The following is a 27,973-nucleotide window of genomic DNA, read 5'->3' on the forward strand; positions in this document are numbered from 1 at the left end:
TCACCATAGATAGCATCTTTATTGGGGCGCACACACACACAAACACACAGGCTTTACAGGTACGACTTAAATAAGTTTCGCTTTTGTACATTATCACGGACGCACAGTGCGACTTCAATCACCACACATCACCTCGCTGAGAGGGCACGACACGGAGCACGACAGGCAACTCAACCAACATCGAGGATCATTTGGGGAGCGGATGGAAGGGGGGAGGAGGAGAGTGAGAGGTGGGGGGACTATACCGCTGGAATTTTCAATTCATTACACGAAATGAACGGCTGATTTTTAGAGTACATCCAGAGGACACGGTCACCCACACGGTAACGCACGAACACACGTGCGCAGGAGCACTTCAGCTGCGGGCCGCCACAGCCGGAGCTTGCTGCTGATCGCTGGACTGCAGCTGTCTTCCCAGGTACTCCCTGCGAAAGAGAGGGCGAAAAATCACACCGTGCATTTTAACACAAAACAACACAACATTTATTTGCTTATTTGCACATATCATGCGATTAGCAGACTGACAGAAGCTACGGGCGCCGCTAGCTTGGCTTGGCTTAGCACGAAGACTGGAAGCAGGGAGGGAAACCGCTACCATGGCTCCGTTGCCGTGGTAACAATAGTTCAACAATTAATATTTTGCAGCTGGTTTCTCTGGTGCAAACGATCTCACGGTGTAGACGTTTGTTCAGATTAAATGAACGACCTAAACCACCAGTGAGATTGAGAGTTCAGCTTTGAGTCGAACGGACAGAAATGAAAGCTGGCAAATACATTCTGATAATGCAAATTATGTTCCTTAAATTACGTTCCATGAACAATAAAACCAGTGTTCTGATAAACATCACTGGAGAACTTCTATCTGCAGAGCAACAAATTGGCTGGACTTTTGAGAAAGCAGAAAACAGCCTCACTTTTCTGCAGGCTTCCAATTTTTGTCTCTGGTACAAATCTCAACTAAAGAAAAAACAAAACTCAAAGTTTTTAAGGCAACAGTCTGCATCGTCACTGATTAGTAGGAACTCGAAGACTACGTGTTTTAAGATTCTTAAAACAAACTCTCTGTGAAGAATTCCCTCATCTAAGAGAAAATAAAAATATCACATCGACCACAGAAATGTACCCAGTTCTATGAAGTGATCAGAATTGCTCTGTAGCTGCTCTGCACATGGCAGCTAGATGTTGGTTCAGACGAAGGGGGAGTCATTAAAAAGGCAGATGGCCATAATTGGGAGGCTGAGACCGAGTGATGGAGGCTCGCTCATCCCTCTGCAGCGGCATGTGATCTACGACCGGCTGCACGACACGATACCTACACAGCAAGTGGAGGTTAAACACAACACGATATTGTGTATCCTTAAACCGCCCCCTGACACAACGGTTGGGGAAACACTGTGGAGAGCAATGATCTGGTTTAAAAGATGGCACCGGTCAATGGGAGTCGATCACAATCAGGGGTTTTGTCTTTCAAGTTGAGTCACTGTAAGATAGAATTATTTCTTAACAACTGAACTTAATGCAACACGTAGAGGGTTTGAATAAAATAGTCAGAGGTACCTGCGTACTATGAGAGCCGTGGGCTTTAGCAGAAAGGAGCGTGCTTCCGTCCGTAAACCAGCAACGGTTATATTCTATCACAACTTCCACGAACTTTAAACCTCGATAAAGAGTAGATTCTTCATTTCGCCCGTGCCGTTGTCATGACAGCAGGGCCTCCCTAAGTAAGGAAGAGAAGACAACAGCGAGGCGACCCACTCGAGGTGAGCTGCTGCAAAAACATCTTAACGTTTGTGGGTGAAAGACACCTCATCTTCTCCAAAGATTATATATATATATATATAGAAAAACTTCAGTGTTTTCCTCATTCAGCATTCACACGCTGATGTTTGTTTGACAAATAACCTCCAACATCCGCCCTCCTCGCAAAGTAGGTCCTGTCGATGTGAACTAACCGGCAGGAAGAAAACCAACACGGACAACAACGCTGGAGCATTTCCTCCACTGACTCTCTCGAAGCCGCTACTTCACTTCAGCACATCAATCACTGTGGCGGCGCGTGAGCACGGCTGAAGAGACGCCTGTCAACACGCGAGGCTCGATTCATCAGAGGCCGATTCAGCGCTTATGAGGACGAGAAGCTAAAGGAAACAACAGGAGATTGGAGTCGTGGGATTCAACATTTAGACGGTGCATATGTTCTAAGACAAAAAGATCTCTCAAAATAACTCGTGTAAATTATCCCAGCATTTGCATTTCTGTGCATCGGACTCTTCAGCCTCAAGATGTGATAATAAATTCAAATAAAATCGGTCTTGAAGGAGACGTTGCAGCATTCAGGTTGTTGCTCTTTTCTCTCCTCACGGTACTGAAAACCTTTTGTGCGACACGTCAGTGACCACACAGATTACATTAAGGTCACTTAGGTATGAAAACAGCACTACAGTATGATAACCAACACAATACCTCCATCCAAAGTTGCTCAGGGAGTAGAGTGTGTTTTTTAGATAGTGGCAGCAAAACAAACACATTTTCACTCTTTAGCTCGGTGATCTTTAGTGTTTCCAAGCAATGCGGTTGTCCCAAGAGACACACGGCGATAATGGACAGGTAGAGTCTCCGCGCTCCAACAAAATGTGAGGAGTGGAGCCCGAACATTAAATCTGAAGTAAAACACTGTTAAAGCAAAGCATATTGAATTTGTGATGGTTTTATAAGAGCATTTTGAAGGGGAAAATAAGTATTTATCTTTTCTTTTTTCTTTCTAAAAGGATTCCTATTTAGTTGTTAATGAATTGAGCTGGTCGAAGTTTCATATTCACATTTAAACCGTATATAACCGAACATTGATGTAATAAACACATACAAGCAAGTCTTTTTAAGGCCGTGTGGACGTGCACAGACGGAGCTCGAGTGACGTCTCTTTGAATCTCCTGCAGGTTTTAACAATCTTATCAGCATACAGTCCATCAACCCTGCATAACCTTCAGCATGCCTACGCCCAAATTCAACCTTAGCGGACGTCTAATCAGCCAAAATAAATTAAAATACACGCCAGAGTGTGCAGAGCACTCCGTCATTTACATGCACATGTAGTTATTGGATTTCAGAGAGCCTGGACTGACTCAAACTGTACGGACACCTGGATGCAAGACATGAACGGCGCTGCCAACGTGTCCCTACCAGTTGTGGACCATGAGCTTCTGCACAGCCAACAGGGCGTTGTAGCGGACCAGCTGGTCCTCGTGGTGCATGTGGTTCATCACCAGCTGTTTTCCACCCAGCTGCTCAATCACCCTGAAATGGGAGGAATGAGAGGAACAATGAGAGGGAGCCTTTATCCACACAGGTAACTGGGACCATTTTCACATTTTAGGTCACTTGGTGGTCCGGCACCAGGTAATTGAAACCGGCGCGACAGAAATGCTCTATGTATCTAATTACGGGTCACTGCCCTCGGGAAAGAATATAGTGCTTTGAAGAGGAAAGAAAACAGGCACAGTGAATTGTATAATGCAGTAAATGCTGTTACCAGAGAAAAGGACATTAATTCTAAGTACAGGATCGGCGGTAATGTTACGTATGGAATAGTTTCCATAGCAGCAGGCCTTACCGTTTGCCACGTGGGTAATGCCGCACATACTCTCCAACATCGTGAGCTGCCACTGCAATGACCTGAGGGTCATCCGACACCTCCAAGAGCCTCGTCAGGATCCTATTCAAGCAAGGGAGAACAAATAAGAGGCATTTGAATGGCGAAGCGTCAATAGGCTGATTGCATTTCTAAGATGTTTGAAAACAAAAGACTTTTCACGGAAAGCTTCATGAAGTAAATAGATTAGCTGCGATTTTGTTCGCTGACAAAGCGCGTGATGTAGAAACGCACTGACACGCCTGAAAGCAAAGGTTAATGTATATTTAATACTGAGGAAGCAAACAACAAAGGGAGTCTGAATGCGTGAGACTTCTGGGGTCAAAGCGGGACAAAGCGTGGGTGAGTTGGGGGACTCGGGCGAATAAAGAGGCTAAATTAAGCTGATATGACGCCTGAGCGAATAACAGAGGCCGTGGTTACGCCGTCTGATCATGCCAGGATGTGATAACTGTCAAGTCGGTGCGCCCCCAGATCTGATCATGCTCATACTGGGATCCCATCTGCAGGTGTGGTGAGCAGGTCTGGCTTGCATTAAATTGGGATTGCAGTCAGGTTTGGACCTTAATCCAGACAATTCATCAAATGTAGGGTTTGTATCCCTCCCTTGAAGACAACACAGGGAAGAGAGGTGGAACACCAGGCCGGGTGCACAGCACAGACTCAACACAAGTTGGGCTGAGTCGGCTGATTTTGCCACTCGAAAAATAAAAGCTTTAGAAATGAGTTTTACAGGAAAATGTGGTTAGCACCGAATTAGCGGCAATTTTTTGATGAAGACTAAACATGTAGGAGGGAAGAACTAGAATTAAAAACTGGAAGAGTTGCTGAGAAATTAGATGTTCTCTGGTCGATGCAATGGATCGGAAGGATCAGTGATGAGACTGAGATTATGAGTAGGTCAGAACGGCGTCCTACAGAATGTCAGTAGCCCAAACAGTGTGTGTGACTCGAATAACAAAGAACAGATACAAATGGGTGTTGAGTTGCTTTCGATCTTTAGATTAGACACACCGACACACACAAGAGAAAAATCCAGTTTCCTCTAGAGTTAAACTGTAAATTTGTAAATTGAACATGCCATTTTCATGTTACTGTCTTATGCACTTACCGCCATGTCAAATCACTCATGTCTAACAATATTTTGGCAATAAATGTTCCTGATTCCGGATGATTAGAAGTAGGACCTGAGATTACCACCATTTTTTCTAAACCAATATCTTTATCATGTTTTTTTTAAATTGAGAAACAGTATTACATCCTTAACAAACACATTTTTATATTCAACTGTTGTCTATCCAACCAATCATTTTAAATGGCATCATGTCTTTTCATCCCTTTCTTTCTTTCTTAAATGAAGGTGATTGTCTAACACACTGACGTCACATTTCTGCTCACACTATTTTGTGCCCCTTGTGACTCGCGACAATAAATGCCTCGTCTTACTTGAGCAGCTCGTAGTTCTTCTCATTCAGGCGGACGGCGTTCTCACGCCAGAACTTCTCCGACTTGTGCACAGGACTCCACTCCAAGCGGCCGGACTTGAGTTCAGAGCTGTACTCATCAAATGAACTGTGGGTAAAAAAAATAAAAAAGGTCATAGTACATGAATGCGTTGCTTCTGAGAGGACAGTCCAGGGGTCACTCTTCAAATCCATTATCTGATATCTGTGGTGAAGAGCAGAGATGCACAGGCACAGAAGAAAACCCCTTCAAATATCATCTGAAGGTCACTGAAATATTTGTTGCAAGCATTTCCTTTTACAGAATATTGCAATGCCTTTGCAATGCGCTCTCCCTGAGTAGAAGCACTCGCGGGTACCTGAGATCCTGCACGCTCTCCCCCAGCTTCTCCAGCAGGAACTTGATGTCCTCTGTGATGTCCTCGTCGTCGTACTTCTGCTGTTCGAGGTTCTCCAGCTGCTTCAGCACCTTGCACTGAATCATGGCCAGGGCGTACTCCTGCAGAGTCTCCTTCTCCCCGGACTTCTCCAGGAGATTCTGTCAAAAACAACAACAACAGCGTGAGGGACAGACGTTGCACATTTATTTTTTTTCCCCAGTCAGGAGCGAGCAACTTGACCGGATCTGAAAGAAAACAAGCAACAATAGTCATGCAACTCGATCAATGAGCAAAAGTCTCTACTACTCGAGCAGCAGAAAAAATCAATACTCGTGGCTTATATATTATATATAAGTATATTTTGGATTCAAAAGAACCGTTGAAAATGACATGAGAAAATTTGTGCAATCAATTCATTAAAGATACTAGAATATCAACAACAATCTAGCGTTACTGTAATAAACACTTGTAATAAACACTTAGTGCCCCAACAAGTTATGACCACCTCAGCCCAGTAATCAATCCCAGGTGTTGATGTGTGAAGGGAATAAATGCAGAGATGCAACAAGAACACAAGGTGAAAGCGATGTGACTAAAATATCTGGACAAAGAAACCCAGTTTGCCGTAATGGAGGAAATGACCCGTTGACATTTGAGGAACACAAGATAAAAGCTTCAGCAGCGGGACCGAGATCGAACAAACCCACCTAATATTTGGGAACATATCTACAACTTACTGCAAATATATATTTTGCAAAAGAAATCCCTCTAAAATGGCGCAAATAGTTACAGCTTTTGAAAGCATTGTGCTAAAAAAAATAAATTCTGCAGCGTGACTGAGCAGCATGTGTTTTTCCAAAAAGTTATTTCCTGACTGAAGTTAAGGCAAACACGTGACATTAGGAGCGGTGCTGCCTTTGAGGATGTGTTCAAGGTCTCCCAGATGGTCTGCTTAATTTAAGTAACATTGCTAGTCCCATGTGGTGAGCCCATCATTTACATAATTAGGCCATTAGGGAAAACAGCAACCCTGAGAACACTATGGAATTACTTTTTTAAATTATTCTGTAAAAAGGAAAAATGTCCTACTACATCTGACAATCCCCACTTCCTCAAAATCAGGATGATGACACATTATAAGCAGCACGGAGCGAAAACACGGCTCCCCTCACGCAACGTCAAGCGCGCTCAGCTGAGTTGAAAGCCCTCAGGGAAACCCACTAAACGCCGAGACGTCTTAGAATCTCCCCCCACTGCACGGCAGGGTTTTAATTAGCTGCAACATATTAGTTGAACCAAACTACCAACTTCTCCCACCAATTAAAAACAGAGCGCCTTTCTGTCACGGGCAAATCCACCAAGGCTTGATGTGACAGCTCTGCTGGCCTGAGAGGTAAAAGATGCAGAGGGGGAAGACACGCACGTCTTTTGAGGCAAACATAATACAGTACGAATATCCTCAAAACAATTCCTCCCAGTAAACAAAAGACACGTCCACGGTAGTCATCCGGAATACAGAAGCCTATTCATCACGCTGACGGAACACAAGCAACACTAAATACCGTCTTTTAAGAAAATCAGCTCGAACTTCCCCTCCGCTGGGGTCTGAGCTCATGTTTCAATCATGTAATCACAGGCGATCACCACGCCATTGTGCCGGGAGCGGGGTCGCTGACGAAGGGCGAGAACGTCACTGAGGCTTTTCGTTCAAAAGATTCACATTTCTTGTAAGCTGTGCTTTAATTACTCGACAAGACGGTTCCGACAAACGGACCGCTGTATTGAGGAAGAACTGACTGCGTTAAAGTGTTCGCTGGAGGCAAAATAAAGAAAGAACTGGAGCAAAGCAGCAGGTTGCATCACCTGCGGCCTGTTGCTGCGTTGTTTAGTGCGGGAATCAAGCATTGAATTAGAAATCTAATCCAACGATGGTTGAATGCAGACGAAGGGGCTAGACTGACGGTGGAAGCGGGCGCGTGTGAAGGGCTGCAGACTGAAGGTCAAAGCGCATTACGGGATCGGCTCTGAGAGTGCGAAGGTTTCCGTTCCTCGTGGTCACACATTAATGCGTTTTCCTGGTGTTCATGACTACTGGTCCCCACCCCCCACCCCCCCGCCGGAGCTGAGACTTCAGCTGCAGTCTACTCCATCCCCGTCTTCAAAGTCATCTCTAAAAGCGAGTGTGGCGTGGCCGAGATGAAAGCGCACGGCGGGGGGTAGGGGGGGTTGCGAGATTGCGAGTACCCCGTGCTGACTGAACTGCGCCTGTGCTCGTGGAGCAGAAGTGCTTCCTCCCGACGATGCTTCTCTGCTCGCTCCGTGCACACGTCTCTCGGTGAAAAACTATCCGTTTACCGCTTTCCGTGAATATATAGAAATATTATAATATTAAATTATTAGTCAATGCGGTGACATGAATAACAAATGCATTGTATTCAATTTAAATAAATGTCAAAAGCTTTTTCACTAGAAGGGTTTAAAGAGAACATAATATCTTTTTTGAACATTTAACGTGTAAGTAAACCCCAAATACAAATATGAACGTGAAAATTAGCACAACGTGTCACCTTCAACATTGGAAAACATGGCATTCATTTCTATAATCTTCCAGAGTACAATAATGGGCCCTCTGAAGACCTGGAAGTTATCACGTTGATTTTCAATTGAATTCCCAGATGTTGCAGACGTTTGTTGGTGCCCCGTCAGACTCACTGGGCTCCTTAGTATTCAGAGCCTTACAGAATGTCAAATAATGGGGCCTCTGCCGTTAATTATGTTTTATCAGGGTAGAATATCGGGAATTCATAACCCAAACCAACAGAGCGAGTCCAGAAAGCAGCTCTAACCAGTAGATTAAATCTTCAATGGCAGTTGTTAACAGCCACAGTACGTAGATGAAAGGGCCGCAGCATCATAAATTGGATTTATGAATATTTTATGGGCTTTGTTGCTTTATGGGTTGCTCATCTGTCTTTGCTAAAATAGTTGTCACTTTACTTTGCTCTTTGCTCGCCTAATTTAAATGCATGAAAATATGGCCTGAAAACTTTCCAAAAATAAAAATACTTTTTAGACCAGTAGTCCACAAACCTTGGTGACAACCTGCCAAGTGACCTCATTTACAGTAAAATATTTCTCTTAGCGGGGCCTTTGTTGACAAACGTGTACCTGAAAGACAACAGTGCTGGAAAGCCAGTTGTGTTTCTGCCCATTTAGATATTTTACAGTTTAATACTGGAGATGCCATAATGATGTAGCAAATGTTAATGTCACATAATTCAGCTTCAAATATGGGGGCTGCAAGATTTATTTTGCAACCCCCATAGCCATGATATTCAGGCAGTGCGGTCATTTTCAGTGAAAAGTGGCACTCCAGAGTTGTGAGTCCGAGGGAAAACTTCTCCACGTACCCTGAAGGCAGCCAGAATGATTCGAGTGACCTTCTCCTTGACAGACTCCTGGAGGATGTCGGACAGTGCCGGCACAACGTTGTAGCTTCTCAGCTGCTCGCAGAGCTGAGGACTGAAGGCCAGCAGCCACACACAGAAGACCATCTGGTACTGGAGCTGGAAGCCACACTTGTTGCTCAGCACCGCTGTGATGCTTGAATAGAAAACAAAATATCAATCATGAAAAAAATACAAAAAAAACCACTCAAACACATCTACCGCATGTCAAATAGGTTGGCTTTCACAGCTGTGTATGCATGATGCTCAGCCATTATTTCAGATAAATATTGAGAATAGAGGAAGAGTAGCTCAAAATACAGAGTACTAATGAGTTCAGCTGCACAATGAGTCACGCGTTTGAGAAATAGCTGCTAAGTGCAGAGATGTGGTGCTCATGAATAAAATAAAAACGTAATTAAGCAGTACGGCTGGTTTCGCAAAGCTCTGTCAAGAAAGAAACAAGTAAACAAGTGAATGATTTATGAACGATTTGTAGGATCGACAATTGGGAGCGTTACACCCAAATTTGACTGAAAGTTGCGGCTCTTTGAAGCTTTGATACAAATTGATTTTTGTTGGGAAGATTAAAGAGTCACAAAAGGGTCAATATGTGTCCCACATCAGAGAAAAAAGAGAGCGCTCAAGCCATCTCAGTGCACTCGCAGCAACTTTTACAAAGAGAGTTGAATTTGCTTCCACAAGGACGGACATCTACCTCTTTGAAAAGGGCACTAACAGGTACACGACTTTCTATTCCAGCAGTAATTGGCTTTTAAAAGAAAATGTGATCCCGTCACCCGCTATGAACCGTCGAGGGCGATGCTCTAGATTCTGTCTTCTCCTTATTGCCGTCTTGAGAAATGGGTTTGTTGATAATGACAAAAGCAGTGCCGACCTGTGTGCTATTTCTTTTTCTTTGCTGTACTTCATTCGAAAATTGTCTGTTAGCAAAGTCGCCCCCCCACTGTCACCGCTCTACTGTCTGAACAAAAAAGAAGAAACCTTTCACTCACCAGTTGACTCCATCAGCCTCCACCCAGGCAAACCTGTACTCATTCAGCCTCAGCATCAGCTGCAGGCACCCCGCCACACACTGGACGTACTGGGAGCTCTGCAGAGGAAGAGGCAAACATTGACTCAATGCGTTTGAAGCGTCACGCAGCCTCGGCCGTGTAATTAGGAAAAACAAACGCAAGTTAGAGGTTCAAGTACGATTAGTGCCGTAGTTGACAAGCAGATACAGCACATGGAAGAAGGCCAGTCCAAAAACCATTGCACATGCAATCTTTAGTGTTTCACCTCCACACATGCTCGATTACAGACCCAATGGTACGAAACAAAGCAATAGCCCCATCACACCTGAGCAGAATAATGTAAATTGAGAGATTAGAGTGGAAGAAGCAGAGAGGAGAAATTAGATCACGTTAATCCGTTAACAAGTCCGGCGAGAGGAACAGGCAGCAGTGAGCAGAGAAGAGTGGAGGAGTGAAGGTAACCAGGCTGGAAATGCAGAAGAAAAGATGGCGTCCAATTATCAGACAGCACTCATGTCAATAGATTTCTGAGCACACTTCTCAGAATGATCGCGCTTTGCTCGACGCAGTGAGTGAGATAAAATGGAAGCCTGCCGCTGCTGTGCCAATTTCCCCTTGTTATCCTAACGTAGAGGAAAAGCTGTTCGTCATGCACATTCGGCATTAAGGAGACGGGGCTTGCTGCATGCAATGTCTCCTGTTAAAACCAAATCAGTGGCAGCAAACACCATGCTGTCTCAACGGGTAATCCCTCAGAACTCCAACATTCTGCAATTATTCATGAACAACTGGAATGCAAGAACATGGTGGAAGAGATAAGGAGCGTAAATGGAAGTCGTGAGAGTCCAGTGACACCTGGACGGTGCCAGCTCGCAAAAAAACCCTCTCGTGTGGCGTTTGCTCTCTTCGAGGCGCCAAAGTGACCCCGAGGAAGCACTTCACTCATACTCACTTCACTGGGCGAAATAGTTCCTGCTCCTGTGCATGTTTCTGGACCTGTACCATGTAGGTTCTAATGAGAGATAAACAAAACAAAAAAGGTGCACAATTTTTTACAATGCATCGCTTTCAGCCCAGGTACAGTGGAACTAAGCATCACCACGACAGTGGATGCTCACTGGCTGTTGAGGAAAGGAATTAATGATAGAAGTTGTTATAGGTCAAGAAAATACTTTCCGAAGACATAGAATGTCTAAAAACAAAAGAGGATGACGAAAACATGACTATCTGAACACCTCCGGATGTTTTAGAAATGTTGGCGTGCAATCCCGAAGCACAGAAGAAGCTGTGAATCAATATTCAGGTGCTTAATCGGCCCATTGTTTGCTACATTCAACTGCCAAGGCAAAGTCAGCCCCCGCGGCGCGGCGCTTATCAACATTTCTCAAGGTCTAACAGGGCTGCTCAAACTCAATACCAATAAATGCATTAAGCTCATTCAGACAAGGTTTTCACCATGAGCCCGGAAGATCTAACGTCATTACAGGAACACTAATTTGGCCGTTTAGATAAGATATTTAACCCTTTGGAAGAAAACTGAAGGGGTTCAACTTTATCAAAAAGAAGAAATAATGTCTCTTGAAGCTTAGCAGCTGAGAAATAAATAAGCCAAGACACGACAAATATAATGAATTCATCAAAAGTTTTAAAAACTGCTGCGTACAGACACAGATTTGTATTGATGCTACCAAAAGAACAGATCCCAGTCATGTCAAATAAGCATGCAGTCCACATCTAAAAAAATAAAAACATTATTTATCTTCAAAAGGAATGGCCTTTTAAAAGTCCTCACATACATTAAGACAGAAAATACTATTTAATTGTTTAATAGTAAAATCAATGTCTCCGATTCAAAGGCAGTTTGACTCTTCAAATGAATAACAAAAGTAATCCGACTCTTATGCGGGAAGTTTTAGAAACACCTTAAGACCGGATGGACGTACCTGTGAACTGAGTTGGCTTTTGATCCAGTTGAAGTAGTAGCTCAGATCACTTCCCTCCATCAGATCGCGGCCCCAAGCAGCGAGCTTAGCGATGATCCTCGCCGCCTAACGAAGGAAGGGGGACGCATTAAATTAATATTGTTAATTGTCCATGAAAGTCTTTCAACAGCAGAAATGTACTGAAAGGCCATAATTGACTGCACTGGGAAATCACAGCATAGCATTTCTTACTCATGAGTAAAATGGCAGCAATGGCAATAATACAATACAAATAATACAAATCTTTGATATTTATTTAATGAATTATGATTATAATGATGTTAGATTCGAGCGTCTTTCATTAAAATTCCAGGGAGAAATAAAGAGGGGAGAACAGGACAAAGGTTGGACATACCAAGTACTTTAATCGGTTTCATATTGTGCTAAATCCCACCAAAAGACCGACAATAATAGATCATTAACAACCTCATGTAAGTGCAAAAATGACTGAAGCCACATCACCGGTGACATGATTTGTGCAGTGCTTCCTGTGCTCTGTGAGAAGACCGTAACAAAGTCTGCATAAATATCTTCCTTGCTAAGAGGGGATGTTTGAAATATTGAAGCAATCATTTAAAAAACGAGAGTCAGCAGGACAGTTGGATTGAGTTAAAGTGCTGTGTCACTTCATGCCCACCCGCTGGATGCCATCTGGCTGGTGTTTCTAATTAAGCTGTGGCTGACCTATTACAGTACTCAGTGTCTAATTGGGTGGTCAACCTTTATCTGGAAAGGGTGGCAGGAGGAAATTATTACATCTATGGCCGTTTTTGAGGAAAAAGAGGTTTCTTTTTATGTAATGATTGATGCCTTCCCTTGATTAGAAAGTAATATCCGGGGAAAATGGTGTCTGGGAAACCTCTAATAGAATACACAATCTTATCTGCAAAAATATGATTTCCTGTTCTCTATTCAGACTCCTACAATTTTTGATAAATTATGCATTTTAGCAATTGAAAAATACCACATTGCGCTACTGATTTATGCATAGCCGGAGATGTTTTCCCACCTAGTTCCCATCCCACCCTGCACATATGTTGTTAAATGAGAGCAAACATTTAGCAATAGAAAAAGTTGCCCTGGGTTTTGACAGCCACAAATAACAGTAAGCAGGGAAACCTTATGAGTCTGAAAAACACCTGCATGTAATATTAAAACTTCTTCACTTACCATGTGGACAGTAAAGAGGTCCTGACGATTCAGCATTGGAAGGAAGTAGGACCAGGCAGTGTTCTTTATCTTTTTGGCATAGTCAAAGAAGATGCTGACCCGCTGGTGATTCTCCTGAGACAGAAATGAATTGAGATTGTCGATGAGCTCCTACAGATTGTTAAGACTTATTTTCGTGCAATGCTACAGCAATTGATTGGCAGCATGGAACACAACCCTTCTATTCATTTGTTTCTATAAATGAACAAATATATAATGGAATTGATTCCAAAAGATGATGTAAAATAAGTTTTGACAGAATGTGATATCATCATCATTAAAAGGGGCAATCACTCAGTTGGATATCACAAAGTCAGCCATGTACCTGCAGAGTGTCGTCAATCAGAGTCAGGATGTACTGGACGGTTTGCTCCTTGGAGATGTGGGCCATCAGGCTCAAGAAGGTCTTTGCACACTGAGCAAAAATAATACATAAAGTCAAGACACCCATTGAATGAATAGAGAACTAACTCACGGTCAATAAGCACAATGCCCAAAGGTAAACTGGCCTTCCACTTGGTATGATCATTTAAAAACATAAGCGCCAGCTTTTGTGAATCTAAAAGAAAATAAGGATGAAGATGCCTGTGCTTCCTTTTTTGCAGCCATGTCATTATTTAGCTTCTTTGTGCAACCTGTCTGCCAGATGAGGTGAGGTTGTGGACTAAAGGTCAATTTGAAAAACAACTTTAAAAGGAATACCTGATGTCCTTCATTGGTAAGGATGACCTGTTTCTCCTCAGAATTGGCCACTTCAAATTTCTTGATGAATTCACAGTCCTCGGCTGAGATCATCTGACTCCTGCAAGTCATCAAGCCATTATAGCAAAATACTACTACACTATTACGCAATTACGTATTACTCCTATACATTCTTAACCGTGAACAACAAAAACAATGCCTGAAGTTAGGAAACCTATAAAGATAGTGAATGGTAATAATTCATTATTAATTAGGCATTCAACCTTTCCTTTGTCATTGGAGCAAGATATAGAACATATATGTACACTGACACTCTGACTGGGCTTTAGAATACTGTGTGTAATTGGAAGAGCTGCTCGCATAATAATGTAAATACCACAAGTTCTAGTAAATACAAAACACCCCATGGATGTTACATGGAGGACGGCAGTCATAGTAAAATGTGCAAGTATATCCAAACTAAATGTGACAAGGAATCAAGCCGTTAAGATGATTTGTAGAAGTGATAATGTAAGTCACAAGACTGCTGCACAGTGTAAAAGAGGAAGTAGCACCCAAGACAGTGAATCACAACACAGGAGGTAGAGAAGAGCTGCTTTGAAACTGCCTTAGTTGGTCTGCGTTTATTACACTGATGCTTCCAGAAAGAACTTAACTTGTCTAAGAACATTCTTTTTTAATTTTATATGTTAAATATACAAGTTAGTTAGCAAAATAGGCAGCTTAGTTTCTATCTCATGCCAAGTAGTGCTGAAGCCTCTCATGCGATGTAAATTTCCTGGAACAATAAATGAATGTACCAAGTAAATGAAGTGGAAGAGAATAAACCACATCTTTCAATAGTAATCAGTCAAGTAAAACAAAACGTCCATAACCTCAATAAGACATTATATATATTTAAGAGCTTTTGAACAGAAAGACTGAAAAGGTATCAACTTCTTGGAAGATAAATTCACGGCAGAGAGGTTTTGTGTCGCGTGCAGGACAGGTGCACCTGGTCGAGTGTCCAGTGAGTGACATATTAACGGGATGTACTCACTGCAGGTAGGACTGCCAGTTGACCTGATTGGCTCGCACCTCTGCCGCCTTGGCAGCAATGATGTTGGTGGGAACTGCAGCGTCCACAGCCCCGCGGATATCCATCTTTTAATATATCCACTACAGTGTATAGGTAAGCAAATCCAACTCCACCTGCAGGAAAAACAAAAACAACCGAGTGAGCATCAGCACACTGACTCAACATCAGAGGCAATGTTGCAGATGATGCCCTGGTTATGTGCAGAACAGTAAACGGGTTTGGTTAGCTGGTTAGTTGGCTTACACTGGATTTCACTTTACCTACTATTTACCTACAATGTTCAATAAGCGTTAATCGAAATGATATAACGATAACGAACAGCAGCTGAAGCAGAACACGGTTGGGCTAACGTTAGGTCATAGAGAACTATAACGTTAACTAACGTTAACTTCATCCAATGTCACGACATGGCATCACGGGTCTTTCTGGCATCAAGCAACGCAGTGCCTATGTCACGGCGTGCAGATAAATACAACACATACATAACGGATACATTTAAAAACGAATGAATTATGACGTAAAGAGAAGACAAATAGGACACGCAGTAAGCTAAGCAGTAGCTAATTTAACGTTAGCTAAATAAGCTGATGATGCTAACGTAAGCTAGCTGCGCTAACATAGCTTCGCATACATTCGGTCACCGTGTGAAAATGTGACAACCGTTGCAGAGACAACGTCAATCCCACCAACCTTAACAATATATATAACGATATACATATGTCTGGTAGTTGATGACGTAGGTAACCTAAACTCATCTAACGTTAGGTTGTTACTCACCCGGTCGTCTCGAGCGAGCAGCTGACTGACTACAACACGACGTCACAGTCCATCATGTGACAGTCACGTGCATCCGTGTTTGACCCGAGCAGGAATGGGGAAGTACTTTTTACTTTTAATATCAGAAATACTACCACGCCAAAACTACACGCAAATGGAAACAGTTCCTATGATACATTTGTGTTACCAAGAAACACAAGTTCAAATCAATACCGAACAAAACCAGAAAGGTACTGTAATGTACTGTACATCTCATTATTCTTCTAAAATGAACCACTCAGATAGCGATCGTGATATATCAAATAAATATAGTACAATAAAAAGCACTATGTATTCTTCTGAAGAGAAGTATAGAATCAGTATAAAGTAAAGACACACAAGAGTAAAGTTTGAGTGCTTAAAATTGACTGTGCCTACTTTCCACCACCACCGGTAACAGAGATGAACTTTATCGGTGTTTTTAAACATGTTGGAGAATTATTATGGTCAGTTTGTTATTAAACTGTCTAATAATATTAACAATATCACTTATCATATATATTAAAACGATATCTATACTTATAATAGTTATTATTCAAATTGAAATAATTATAAACAGTTAAAGTCCATGTAGAAACAGGACTTTATAGAAACACAAGAAACTAATTAGTGTATTAAATTAAAAGTAACACGTTTAAGTTCTGTATAGTCAACTAACTTCTTTTTCAATATTTCAATAAACTCCAGTCAATCCAAAACAATCAGAGAAGTAGAGAAGAGAAGAGCTATGATCGGTGTTTGTCCTTGTGACGGTAATGTGCAACGCGACCAAGCGCGTCGCCAGAAGCTCCTCAGTGAAACACATTAGCGCCACAGAGTGCACATATCAGCGGTGCCACATGTAGATCGCGTCCATATGTTTCCTTCCCATTACCAATGTGTTTTAATCTAGTCTACAGCATGGGAGATTTCATCAAGGAGCGCATACAATCACAAATGAATCCAGGTCTGTCACTAGACCTCCTCTCTCCATCTCACTCAGACACTAAGACCTCCTGGCTTAATCTGGCCTAATCCGGTGAGACGCAGTAAAGCACAGAGGAATCAGGATTGCATCCAGTGGGGACATTGTCCTAATCCCCTTCTGCCCTCTCCTTTGTAAACACTCTTCTCTTGGTCAGGGTCACGGATGCTTCTTTCGCCTCTCTCTCGCTCTCTCTCTGTCTCCCTCTTTTTCTCTCTCTCGCTCCCTCTCTCGCTCTCTCTCTTCCCCACACAATGGGCTTCAGAACAGGCGTCGAAACAACATAGAGCAAAGGAGCAACAAGAGTGGATTTGTTATGACGCCTGAAAGACTCGAGCCTCCCGTGGCGAGTGAGTCCTCGTAGTCGGAGCATGACATGTGCTAGAGAGGTGAGGCACTGGGAGATCAGGCCCACGGCTGCTCTGCGGTGGATCAGACACACCAAGGCCCTGATGTGGCGGCGGATCCGGGGACTTGTCCGGGCCTTCCGGCGTCGTGTTGGATACCCAGTGACCTACAATGACCCGGTCCCAGAGGAACAGGAGATGGTGTGCCTTGAGGTAAGAGCATGTTTTAGTTTTTATTCGCACAAAACGCATGAGTGTATTTGATTAAAGCATCGTTATCAGGAATGACTACTATTCTTCTTCTTCTTCTTCTTCTTCTTCTTCTTCTTCTTCTTCTTCTTCTTCTTCTTCTTCTTCTTTTTCTTCTTATCATTTTGGAGAAAAAACTGTGAAAAGTCACCACCCTTCATGTAAAACTACAGTTGTACCATACTGTTGACTTTATTTTGCTCCATGAGTTCAGAAATGTTTGTTTTCTTTCTTAGTTGTTGGAGTAATGAGCCGACACAAATAACGAAAAAACAAAAGTGTGTCGCTGAAGTTTTCCCTCCAAATCGTTAAGTTTGACAGCCTAGTAAACTTGTGAGCTACACATGTCTACACATAGCAAAATGTCTCCTCATATCTATCAAATTACATTTGTATTTTTATTCTTAATCAGCTGCAGTAAATGACTCATTCTGAATATTATTGTTTGTTGTTGTTGTGGTAACAAGACTGCTGTATTCTGAGCCCCAGCTGCTTCTTTTGCTTCCTGCCAAACTTCGATGTGGGGAAATAGCCTACTTAGTGTTTGAAGGAGGCGTAAGAAGATTAAAAGAAGATAGCGTGTCTTGAAATAGTGTGATACCAGTCATTGGAAATCTATATTTGGTTGTGCAGCCACAAACAGACAAACAAACAAACAAACTACCCGACAGACTATTTTAACATCCCAATTCATTAGTTACATCGATACAATAAAATACAATACATCGAGTCATTATTAATAATAGTCCTAAAATTGTGGATGGCAGCAGAATTATTCTTTTTAAATGGATAACTAAAGATGTGTGATAGCGTTCCGTAGTGAGGAGGACTGTGTTCATGTTTACAGAGGAGAGGATTGCAAAAGAGCAACTGCAGAAACTGCTCCATAACTGAGTGGGAGGACAGAGGAGTCAGTTCAGTTCAATCCACACATTTGTTTCCTGGTCAGGTGTCTGAGAGCAGAACTGGATCTGGTTGAATTACAGTCAAAATATTCAGCATTATGATCATAATTTAACGGCAGTAAGAGAATATGAAACACAACAGTGTGTGAATGAAAATAAATCAATTTAGCCTCGCAGTCCTTGAAGACAAGGTCACAAGGGACATATCAAATTGAAAATAAAGAATAGAAATGGATGCATCTAACTCTGCAGGTGTCCTTTAGGGTTCCACACATTCATTTTACAAACCTGGCGCCTGCGTTACCCACAACGCAAGCCCACAACTCGTGACCTTTTATGATGCCGTTCATTTGTTGATATAGGGTCAATTACAATTACAGAACTAAACATTCAGAGCCTTGTAACTTGTAAAAAGCCTTTGTAACTATCGACCGTCCCAAGACCTCCTGCACATTTGAAGATGAGCGTCGTATTGTCTGTGTGCACGGATTACTCTTTTTCGTTTCTAAAAGGTCATTTTGACATTACATTATTATATCATTTATACAGTTTATTATATATTATACATTATTATCACATTATTATTTTATTTTTCAGTAGCAAACTGAATAACCTCTCGAGGGACCATAAAAAAAATAAATGTTACATCAAATAGCAGTATAATAACAATCAATTCCCGACAACATATATAATGATAACTTTCAAGAAAAAGGTCAGATAGAATACAGGAAAACAGGATACTGTGCAGCCAAGCTATAAAAATGTTTTCTCCTGCAAGGCTATAAAATGTCTTTAAATCAGCTAAATAGAATTGTGTTTACCGCTGTGATGGTGGTAATTCGGACAATCAGTTTGTATGCAGAAGTACGGCCAAGAGCGAGATGGGTGATGATGTTAAAGTAAAAAACAAATGACTGTGTAACTAGGTTACAGGGATTAAGACACGGAGTGTGTTTTATTAAATTGACAGTAGCAGTGCCAATAACACACCTGGGGGAAATTCATTAGAAAAAATGCAAATCAAATGGAGAGTTATTGCCATCTCTGCCATATCTTCACCTTGAAAAATGCTCACAGATACCCCGTATGATCCGTCGAGGCGGTAATAACACTTCGTCTTCTGTGCATATCTGCATAGACTTTATTATACTTTCCTCAAAGCTTTGCAATGCTTTGAAACATCTTCATCACACCTAGAAAACACTTCATTCATCCTGTCCCAAAGCTTTGGCGTCCTACTCCTCCGTGTGACCTTGTGTATTCAGACTCCCTCCTCCACTTGGTGTTGTGCTCTCTGAGGGAAAGGTCTGTGTGCTCATCAAAATCACAACAGCGTAAAAACATCTTTTGTTGCTTGCGTGTGTCCGCTTGCGTGTGTGCGTGTTTATATCAATCTCTCATGGCTATTTGTGGGTCTGTGTTGCATAACATGAGCACAGGGGAAGGTGTTAAATGAAGTGTTGTGGAGAAAGTCACATGTTCATATCTCCGGAGGGGGGCAACGATGTGTGGATGTGAAGGGCATGCCCCAGTTCAGCGCAGTAATTAATCTGGACAGGAAAGAATTCCCTTCTTTTCTCTTTTTTTGGGGGGACAAGATAACAGAGCAGATGAGTGCTTAATGGTTCAACAGGCAGCATAAGGGAACTGCAGCAGATCTGTGCAGGGTGTAAAATAAATTCTGTCAGTTTTGTATTTTACCGCCTGTCACATTGTGCAGAAAAGACAAATCTCGACCAAAAATGTAACCCAGTCTGCCCAAATATCGGTGTAAATTAAGCAGATAATTTGATAAAATATAACAAATGGCCCTACACATTTGTAGAACAGGAAGAGCGCCACCTGGTGTTTCTGCAAAGCAAATCATGATCTGCGCCATACATTAATAAAGGCACATTGCATTGAAATAGATGTGTGAAAACCCTGATCACTATCTAAAGCTTGAGTCGGCATCCGTCGGGGTTTAATGCTCACACCAGCCTGTCAAATATTAGAGATCTCACTATAGAGATCGTATCTTGCAAACATAGCCTTGCTTTTGACTGTTTCACACGGCCATCGAGGAGGTATGAGTCAGTCGATGCGCAAGGAGAAAACATAACATTATTGCTGCAGTTGGAGCTGCCTTCAGATGGCAGTGTTGTCTTCTACATCAGACCTGTACTGCAGATTACAGAGGACGGAGGAGCCTGCCTGTCTTCTGCAAGAGAGTTAGGCTAAATCACTGGGTGCTGAAATGCGACTCATGCCTTGACGCGAGCAACCTGTGAACCTGTGTCTTCAACAGGGACAGAACAGATACAAATTGTTGCATCAAGTGAAGCAATGCAAAATATGTAATGTGCATTATCTTTTAACTCAATTGCAGCTGCCGTCCGTGGGTAGTCCATTTAATTCTGGATAAAGCAACTACGTGCGTGCATTGTGCATGGCTGTGTATGCATTGACAGAATTGTGTCAATCAATCAATCAATCAATCAAACTTTTATTTCAGACTCAAGGTCCAGATAGTGTGCGTATGAGGATGGGTGTCATTACGAAAGTGTGTGACGAGAGAATTTAAAAGTCCTGCAGTATTTATAAACTATTAAAAATAAAACAGTTTGTTGCATGTTATGCATGGGTCAGCCAGGAATGTGCAAACATTTAACTCACTGTAAAAGGATGTAACGCTGGTTGATGAAGTCAGGGAGGCTTAGTTGAAAGAACTGCTTCAGTCTCTCAGCTTCTGGCTGTTTCAGCACCACAGACAGCGACTTCATGCATAGGTGCACGTTGCCAATGGCTTTATTGTTTGGAGGGGGGCATTTTCTGGATATTTGGTGTTTTGTAAATGACTCCATTTTCACAAAAGCTCAAGGGAAGCGTGTGTGTGGTGAGCAGGACTTTCTTTTCAGTCAATTTCCTTTATTATAAGCGGCTATCGTGCAGCTTTCACTGCTTGATAGCCCGTTCCAAGAGTTTGTCGCGTACCAGGCAGAGTGAAGGAGCCGTACTGTAAAAAAAAAACAGCGCCGGACCGTCGGGCTTTAAGCTCTTCACTGGGCTACTACGAGCCGGAGAGGAGACGCATGCGTACTGACTCCAAGCAGCCGGTCGGAGGGGGGGGGGGGGGGGGGGGGGGGGGGAGCCTTATGTGCCATCGGATGTAATCAAGGCAAAGAATTACCTCTCCTCGCTGTGCATACATGGTGAAATTGTAAGTACTGGTGGCAAACCGATGAATCATTTGCGCGGACATTTCGCAAGCGGAACATTTGAGGCCGGGTTTCCCGGTTATTTTAAATGGCATGCCACCGTCTTGCTGTGTACAGTGGGGCTTTGAGCAGATCTAGGCAGTGTCTTTTTTGGTGGTTGTCCAGGGCAAAGAAGCTCTACGGTTCTTCGTGGTGGCACTTTCCATTGATGTGTTGTGGGAGTTGCTAATGCAATGGTTTCTGCTGATAAAATCGCCCAGGAACCCTTACATCCCAGCGTCGTTCACATTTCTGCTACGGTAAGATTGAATAAGAATAGCGATTTAATTTGGTGTTATCATGCTTTATCCTCTGAATGGGTACGACCACCCCCCCCCCCCTCCCTCATCGTGTATAGTCAACCCATAGCGTATATTGCAATTGTGTAAGCTTTGAAGTGCCCGACACCTAAACGCGTAAAATATGCCATTTGGCAAAGACGCACGAAATATGCAGCTGAAGCCTGCTCTGAATCACAGTGAGAGCGCGCGCGGGTCCATTTTAGAAATGGCCAAATGGCATTGTATGCACTGAAAGGCTGTGATAGAGCGATGCTGCGGTTATAGATTTGCAAGCTGCGCCCTCGGGCCCCCCTCCCATGCACTAAATCTCCTGACATTTTTTTTTTTTAAAGCATCCTTTTGTGTGTCAGGTAGTAGCCGGACGATTCCGTGTGTGTTGCGAGCGACACAGCTTTGTTACATAAATGATATGACAGGATTTGGCAGCGTCTGACCTGGTGATGACACATTTGTTAAAATCAGACAAGAAGTCATTCTGTGAGAATAGCACGTTTGTATCTGTAGGCCTACTGGAGATTCTGTTGAATTCTGAGTCACAGCCATGCACAATTTAAGATTTTAGCACAGTAATTTCCCCTGGACATGATACATGTCGCCCGAGGGTGCATGATAATACGACATCTGACGAGTAAAGACATATTTACATTATTTTCCACGTGTATTCAGTGCGCCACTTGATTCCAGTGAGAATTGCAAATCCTTTTAATGCACTTTTACACTCAGGCATTCAATAAGGGGATGTTTTAAATTTTGGATTAGGATCAGTGAGCCCTTGTTTAATAATCAATCCCTTTTACTTATGCAGTTTTAGCGTCTACGGGCACATACGGTTAGTTCGAGAGATGACAGGGTCTGAAACGTGCTTGGTGGGTGCCAATTCTTCTTCCATACTTTCCCTCTGAATGGAGCGAACAGCATTCCAAACAGCGTGACCTCTGGGCATGCCAGCACATGCTCCTGCCAGAGAGCATCAGCAGCACACATACAGACACGCATGCATACTGTAGGTGGCAACTGGTGAGTGGTAAATTAAATAGATCTAATTTACCATGCTGATCAAAGTGTTAGTAAGATGGATGCACTGTTAAGGTGTCACAGCAGTCTTTGGTCTTGTTACAATGCTGGCCTTACCATCTCTATGGCACTCGCACAAAAATGTTATAATACAAAGCTATTTTAGGTCAAAGGATTTTTTTTTTTTTTTACCAAAAGATAAAACATCTATGAGTGAAATCGAATTCCTGAGATATGAAGCAGCGTGATCCTCTGTCTTTGCAGCCCATGGGATCAGAGCGGATGGAGATGCGAAAGCGGCAGATGTCGGTGCAGCAGGAGTCGGCAGCGGGGGGAACGGCACCGGCCCAGCAGGGCCAGCCGGGCCAGGCTAACCCACGGGGCTCCAATGCATGTTGCTTCTGCTGGTGCTGCTGCTGTAGCTGCTCTTGGTAGGTCTTCCACACTCGAGAACTTGCTGGCCGTGGCGCAGCTCGGCCGACGCCTGCTGCGCGAGGGGCAGCGCGGCCTGAGCTACCGCGTCTTATGTTCTTGATATTTTTTGCATGTCGCGTGCAGACCCTGCAGCAGCCTTATGTAAACAGCAGTAAGCTATCTGCTGACAATGGGAGTTTGTGAAATAAGTGCAGTAAGCTTAGCGTGCAACATATAACTATTATGTAGTTATATGTTATATGTTATATACTGTAATTATACAGTAGTTGTGAAATACATGAATAAATACATTTGAATATTCAGTTTATGGTGTGCAAAAACCCAACATTAAGCTAGGAGTAAAGAAAGCCAGCAGATATTTAGTTTTTAGTTTTTTTTGGTGTACATCCTTAAAAAAATGACTGAGACATTTATTGATTATGAATGTAAAAAAATGTAAATTGCAAAACATGCACGATAAGACAAAATAATGTACATGAATAAATTCTTCATTGCAGTTAATAATCTGCCTATTTTCCTATTAGGAATGAAGACCGGGATGAAAGGAACCGAAAGGCTTCTTATGACGTCAAGGAAGAGACCTCAGACTGTGAAGACTGGTCAGTGCATTCCACTGCAGAAAAATGCCAAATCCACTAAGCACATGTGTGGAGGTTTATGTTGAAATCACTCACCCCCATGTTGTCCGCGCTCTCCGCAGCCCGAAGCCCACGCTGGAGGAGGTGCGCACGTGGGGGCAGTCGTTTGACAAGCTAATGTGTTGCCCAGCGGGGAGGAACGCCTTCCGGCAATTTCTTCGCACCGAGTTCAGCGAGGAGAACATGCTCTTCTGGTTGGCCTGTGAGGAGTTCAGCAAAGACGCCAATAAGACTCCAGTAGAGGAGAGGGCTCGTGTCATCTACGAGGACTACATCTCCATTCTCTCGCCTAAAGAGGTCTGACAGCTCCTGATTTCCGTGTTATTAAAAATGTGTGGATCTCAAGGTTGAAAATTCATGAAATCTGACAAGTGTTCAGCATCCTTCGATGTCCTCAGTCTCTCCCTTTAAAGAAGCTTTGACATTTTGGGAAGATTTCATTTCAAAGATAGTGAAAAATATATCCCGCTTACGCCGAAGGGGGCAACCATTGACTTCGTATCGCAAGAAAGTCACTGCTTGTGGCTTTCATCTGCTTGCAAGCAACATTAAAATGCCTCAGAGCTGCTGTGTGCTGCACCAACAGGGCAGAGGACACAGAGCCGTGACTTTGTAAGCCGCAGCAAAGAAAAACTAGGGACGGGTAATAAGATAGGAGGCATCACCAGAATGTAAGAATGGAGCTAACTTGTCCTATCTCATCATCCATGTTGTTAGAAACTGCATGGTAAGAGTGTCTAAGAGAACCGGTTGCTAAAAAGGTATTGTAACATATTGAAATCAGTTGTTAGACACAGGCATGTTCTTAGCGTGTCCCCAATGATACCACTACCCTGTCTCTGTACAGTAAAATATACAGTTGGTTAGCTTAGCTTAGCAAAAAGACTCGAAACAGCGAGCCTGGCTGTCCCTCCAAAAGTAACAAAATCCATCAACAAGCATCTCTGCAGCTTAATTTCTAACACTTTATATCTCCTTGTTTGCTCTATACAAAAACCTATTTCTATGCTACGCTAAGCTATGCTATGCTATGCTACGCTATGCTATGCTAAGTATGTGTTGGACTGTTTCTGGACTCACGAGAGGAGGCAACGGAAAGTTACACATTGTGGCCAAGAAGTCGTTCAGCGCATAAAGCCGTGCAATGTTTTTGTCCTTTTGTTCTTCAATGGATTAAATAAATCCAGCATAGGTTTTTAATCATTGATCTTTAGAGATGCTGTTAGGGGAGATTACTTTTTAGACCGAGCCAAGCTTGCGGTTTCCTTCACTTACTGTCTTTGTGCAAAGCTAAGCTAACCAATGGGCTTCAGCTGTCAAGTCATGACCGTGGTATTCATTTTCTCATCCCACCCTCACTAAGAAAACACATTATTTTGATCTTATCTCTCCAAAGACCCGACGTTCGACAGTTCGTCTTTGAGAATGCACACTTGTCGTTCTTGCTAATTCCAAGCCGCTGTTCTTGACTCCCAGGTCAGCCTCGACTCCCGTGTGCGCGAGTCCATCAACAGGAACATGCAGGAACCCAACTTGCAGACGTTCGAAGACGCCCAGCTGCAGATCTACACACTAATGCAAAGAGACTCGTATCCCCGCTACATGAACTCTGCAGCCTACAAAAACCTGCTCAACACTCTGTCAGAGCAGTCCCCCGAATCTTAGGGTGGTGATGACCTGTGATATTATAACTGTCTTTATCCACCCCCCCTCCCTCCCATCTTTATTCCCTTTTTTAAAATTTTCTTTGTATGTTCAGTGTAGGATTACACGAACCCGGCCTCGGGCCTGGCCCCTCCCAGGGATTTCAGTGCTATTGTGATCTGCACCCGACCGAAGACACTCAGGTCTCAAAACTCCCGAGGGCTCGACATCACAAGTACTGCTACAGATCAACATAGCGAAACACTCCAAAGGAATATGATTACTATTTGCTTCTGTTTTAATTTTTCTTTCTTTTGATAGAAATAATTTATTTTATTTGTGTTGAGAGTTTTTTATGGTCTGTTGTTTTTTTGTATGATCGTTTGGGGGGAAATGATTCCTATTGTAGACTATATATATACACATACATATATATATACATATATATTTATGAGTTTGTAAATAGTAAAAATGGAATTGTGGGTATTTTATGTAGAAACGCCTGGTTCTATTCACTGCGTATGAAAATCAAAGCTCAAGTCGAAGGCTACGCGTTAGCTCTACTTGCAGGCAGCTTTGTGGGGTACTGTATGATTTGACCTTGGTTTTACCGTTTTGTTTTCTAACCTCACACTTCGGTACCTGTGACAGTGACTTGGCAACTCCAGTTTGTGTAAAAAAAGAATGTGTGTGATTGAGAAAGCGAAAGGTTAGGGTTAGGGCTAACCCTATCAGGAAAGTGAGAGAAAGTGACGATGGCTTTAATCAATTATAAAAGGGAATTTCTACTTTCTATACTTCACCATGGAATATTGCCAATTTAAGATAGATTTTTGTATTCAAGTCCTACTCAATGCAACAGTGTGAAATAAGAACCCAAGTAATTCTATTTAAGAGATAGAGAGAATTATTATTTATTGATATCTATTGCCAATCCCACAAGTTCAAAATTATATTTCGGTTCTTTTGTGGAGTCATTTACATAAAATGGAGAAATGTAGTTATATTTTATGGGTTTGTACTTTCCTGATAATTTCTTGGATGTTTATAACCTAATTTCATAAAATAATTTAGGTGGACATTTATTTAAGAATTTCCCTATTTCAGCCAAATTAATGTTTGTTAAATGTAGAGCTTCATCCAGAGGCTGGATAGCTTAGCCTAGCTTAGCAGAAAGACTGGAAACAGAAGGAAGCCGCTATCCGTCCAAAGGTGACTGAATCTGCCTTTTAGCAGCTCTGAAGCTTGAACACGATATTCTGTTTGTTTTATCCTAGCTAGCCGTTTCCAGTTTCCCTGTCCAAATGCTAGGCTAAGCTAACCGGCTGTAGCTTCAAATTCAACCGACCTGAGTGGTATTGATTTTTTGATCAAATAATTTATTGATTTTTACCAATAACTAGAACATTAAAACAGAAAAACGATGTGGTTATCACGTGGGACGTTCTTTTTAAATGACTGCTACATCACAGAATGGTAAATTTGAAGTGTCTGAGGTTGACGTTGGTTGACCCCTGGTGGAGTCCTCTGTGCATCATCTTGACTTTAAAACCTCACCTGCAGTGTGGAGGTGACTTGTGGTTGAAATGGACTCAGCAGAAACACCAAAGCCACCACGTCCATTGGGTTGATGCGTTCAACGGGAGCGTCTCCATCGACTGAAATTGGAGTTGCCAAGTGTTAAATACGTTAATGTATTCTGATAGTTTCAGTTGAATTACTTTGTTGCCTCACAAACGTGTCACTCAAAGACAAGATCCTCTCGTGGGGAAGTGCCTTGACATTCGATTTTACGACATCTTTCTCATGGGCAACAGTTGTTTTCAGACTTGTGCCGTAAGAGTGGTCACCGGAGCATCAGGCCAGGTTACTGGTAATTGTCCCTCTCTTTGGCCAAATCATCACACGTTTTGTCTTGATTCCTTAGTCGTGACCACACTGGCCCATTTTGGTAGAGCTACCAAACAGTACGGCGGAGGGTGACCGCCACACGTCTTTGTTTGCTGAAGACAAAAGGAGGTCAACGGACGGGGCTGTTTGGTCGGAACGTCACGCCAGCCCGTCTTCTTCAGGGTGGCACTTCTACTTGTCTTAGAATAACTTTAACTTACTATGTGCAATTTGAGCTGATGGATACACCGAGCAGATCAACCTCAAAACACAATCCAAGCCGCCGGTTTGGAGCGATGCCTATAAATGTTGTTTCTTCTTCTGTTTACTATATGAAATGTGTTATTTTGCGCTGGGAAGATTACATTTAAAAAAAACAACAAATAATGTGAATGTTTACAGTATTTGGTTTCATTTCTTTTTCTGCTACTCTCCAAGAAAATAATGACTTGTGGGCATTTTGATTAAGATAAAATAAAGCACAATAATTTTACAGACTCTGGCATGATTTCATCCCAAAACCACACAACACAACCATCAGGTACTAAAACAACAGATCTAAATACTGTCCAAAGACTAAAATCAAT

General features: G+C 42.6%; 2 protein-coding genes across 8 annotated transcripts; one reads left to right on the forward strand and one right to left on the reverse strand.

Moving 5' to 3' along the window:
- On the reverse strand, window positions 1-15,822 carry atp6v1h (ATPase H+ transporting V1 subunit H). Of its 4 annotated transcripts, none has more exons than XM_040172335.2 (14): window positions 15,724-15,822; window positions 14,908-15,059; window positions 13,869-13,968; window positions 13,492-13,581; window positions 13,128-13,241; window positions 11,919-12,023; window positions 10,928-10,987; window positions 9,955-10,052; window positions 8,903-9,095; window positions 5,472-5,650; window positions 5,096-5,221; window positions 3,611-3,712; window positions 3,181-3,294; window positions 1-425 (listed from the first exon to the last, which is right to left on the reverse strand). In XM_040172335.2, exons 2-14 carry the CDS (start codon window positions 15,009-15,011, stop codon window positions 356-358), a joined length of 1,455 nt encoding a protein of 484 aa, XP_040028269.1. In that variant the 5' UTR covers window positions 15,012-15,059; window positions 15,724-15,822; the 3' UTR covers window positions 1-355. The 4 variants fall into 4 exon arrangements, with proteins under 4 accessions (XP_040028269.1, XP_077955663.1, XP_040028270.1 ...); XM_078099537.1 differs by having other exon boundaries at window positions 15,637-15,732; XM_040172336.2 differs by lacking the exon at window positions 10,928-10,987.
- On the forward strand, window positions 15,820-27,879 carry rgs20 (regulator of G protein signaling 20). Of its 4 annotated transcripts, none has more exons than XM_078099540.1 (6): window positions 15,820-15,953; window positions 16,997-17,286; window positions 23,044-23,210; window positions 23,739-23,813; window positions 23,915-24,149; window positions 25,329-27,879. In XM_078099540.1, exons 2-6 carry the CDS (start codon window positions 17,098-17,100, stop codon window positions 25,515-25,517), a joined length of 855 nt encoding a protein of 284 aa, XP_077955666.1. In that variant the 5' UTR covers window positions 15,820-15,953; window positions 16,997-17,097; the 3' UTR covers window positions 25,518-27,879. The 4 variants fall into 4 exon arrangements, with proteins under 4 accessions (XP_077955666.1, XP_040028278.2, XP_040028277.2 ...); XM_040172344.2 differs by having other exon boundaries at window positions 15,844-16,780; window positions 16,884-17,286; XM_040172343.2 differs by lacking the exons at window positions 15,820-15,953; window positions 16,997-17,286 and adding an exon at window positions 21,349-21,723.
- The last annotated feature ends 94 nt before the right edge of the window (window positions 27,880-27,973 follow it).

The sequence above is a fragment of the Gasterosteus aculeatus genome, chromosome 3 (assembly GCF_964276395.1).
Source record: "Gasterosteus aculeatus chromosome 3, fGasAcu3.hap1.1, whole genome shotgun sequence".
In the NCBI taxonomy this organism is placed as follows: Eukaryota; Metazoa; Chordata; class Actinopteri; order Perciformes; family Gasterosteidae; genus Gasterosteus; species Gasterosteus aculeatus.

Bases quoted from the DNA above. Each gene is read 5' to 3' on its own strand.
- atp6v1h (XM_040172335.2), bottom strand. From the start codon at position 15,011: ATGGATATCCGCGGGGCTGTGGACGCTGCAGTTCCCACCAACATCATT. The intron at 10,988-11,918 runs GTACGTCCATCC...ATCTCTCATTAG, and splicing joins AAAGCCAACTCAGTTCACAG to AACCTACATGGTACAGGTCC. The intron at 3,713-5,095 runs GTAAGACGAGGC...TTGCTTGAATAG, and splicing joins AAGAACTACGAGCTGCTCAA to GATCCTGACGAGGCTCTTGG.
- rgs20 (XM_078099540.1), top strand. From the start codon at position 17,098: ATGACATGTGCTAGAGAGGTGAGGCACTGGGAGATCAGGCCCACGGCT. The intron at 17,287-23,043 runs GTAAGAGCATGT...CTGTCTTTGCAG, and splicing joins AGGAGATGGTGTGCCTTGAG to CCCATGGGATCAGAGCGGAT. The intron at 24,150-25,328 runs GTCTGACAGCTC...CTTGACTCCCAG, and splicing joins CCATTCTCTCGCCTAAAGAG to GTCAGCCTCGACTCCCGTGT.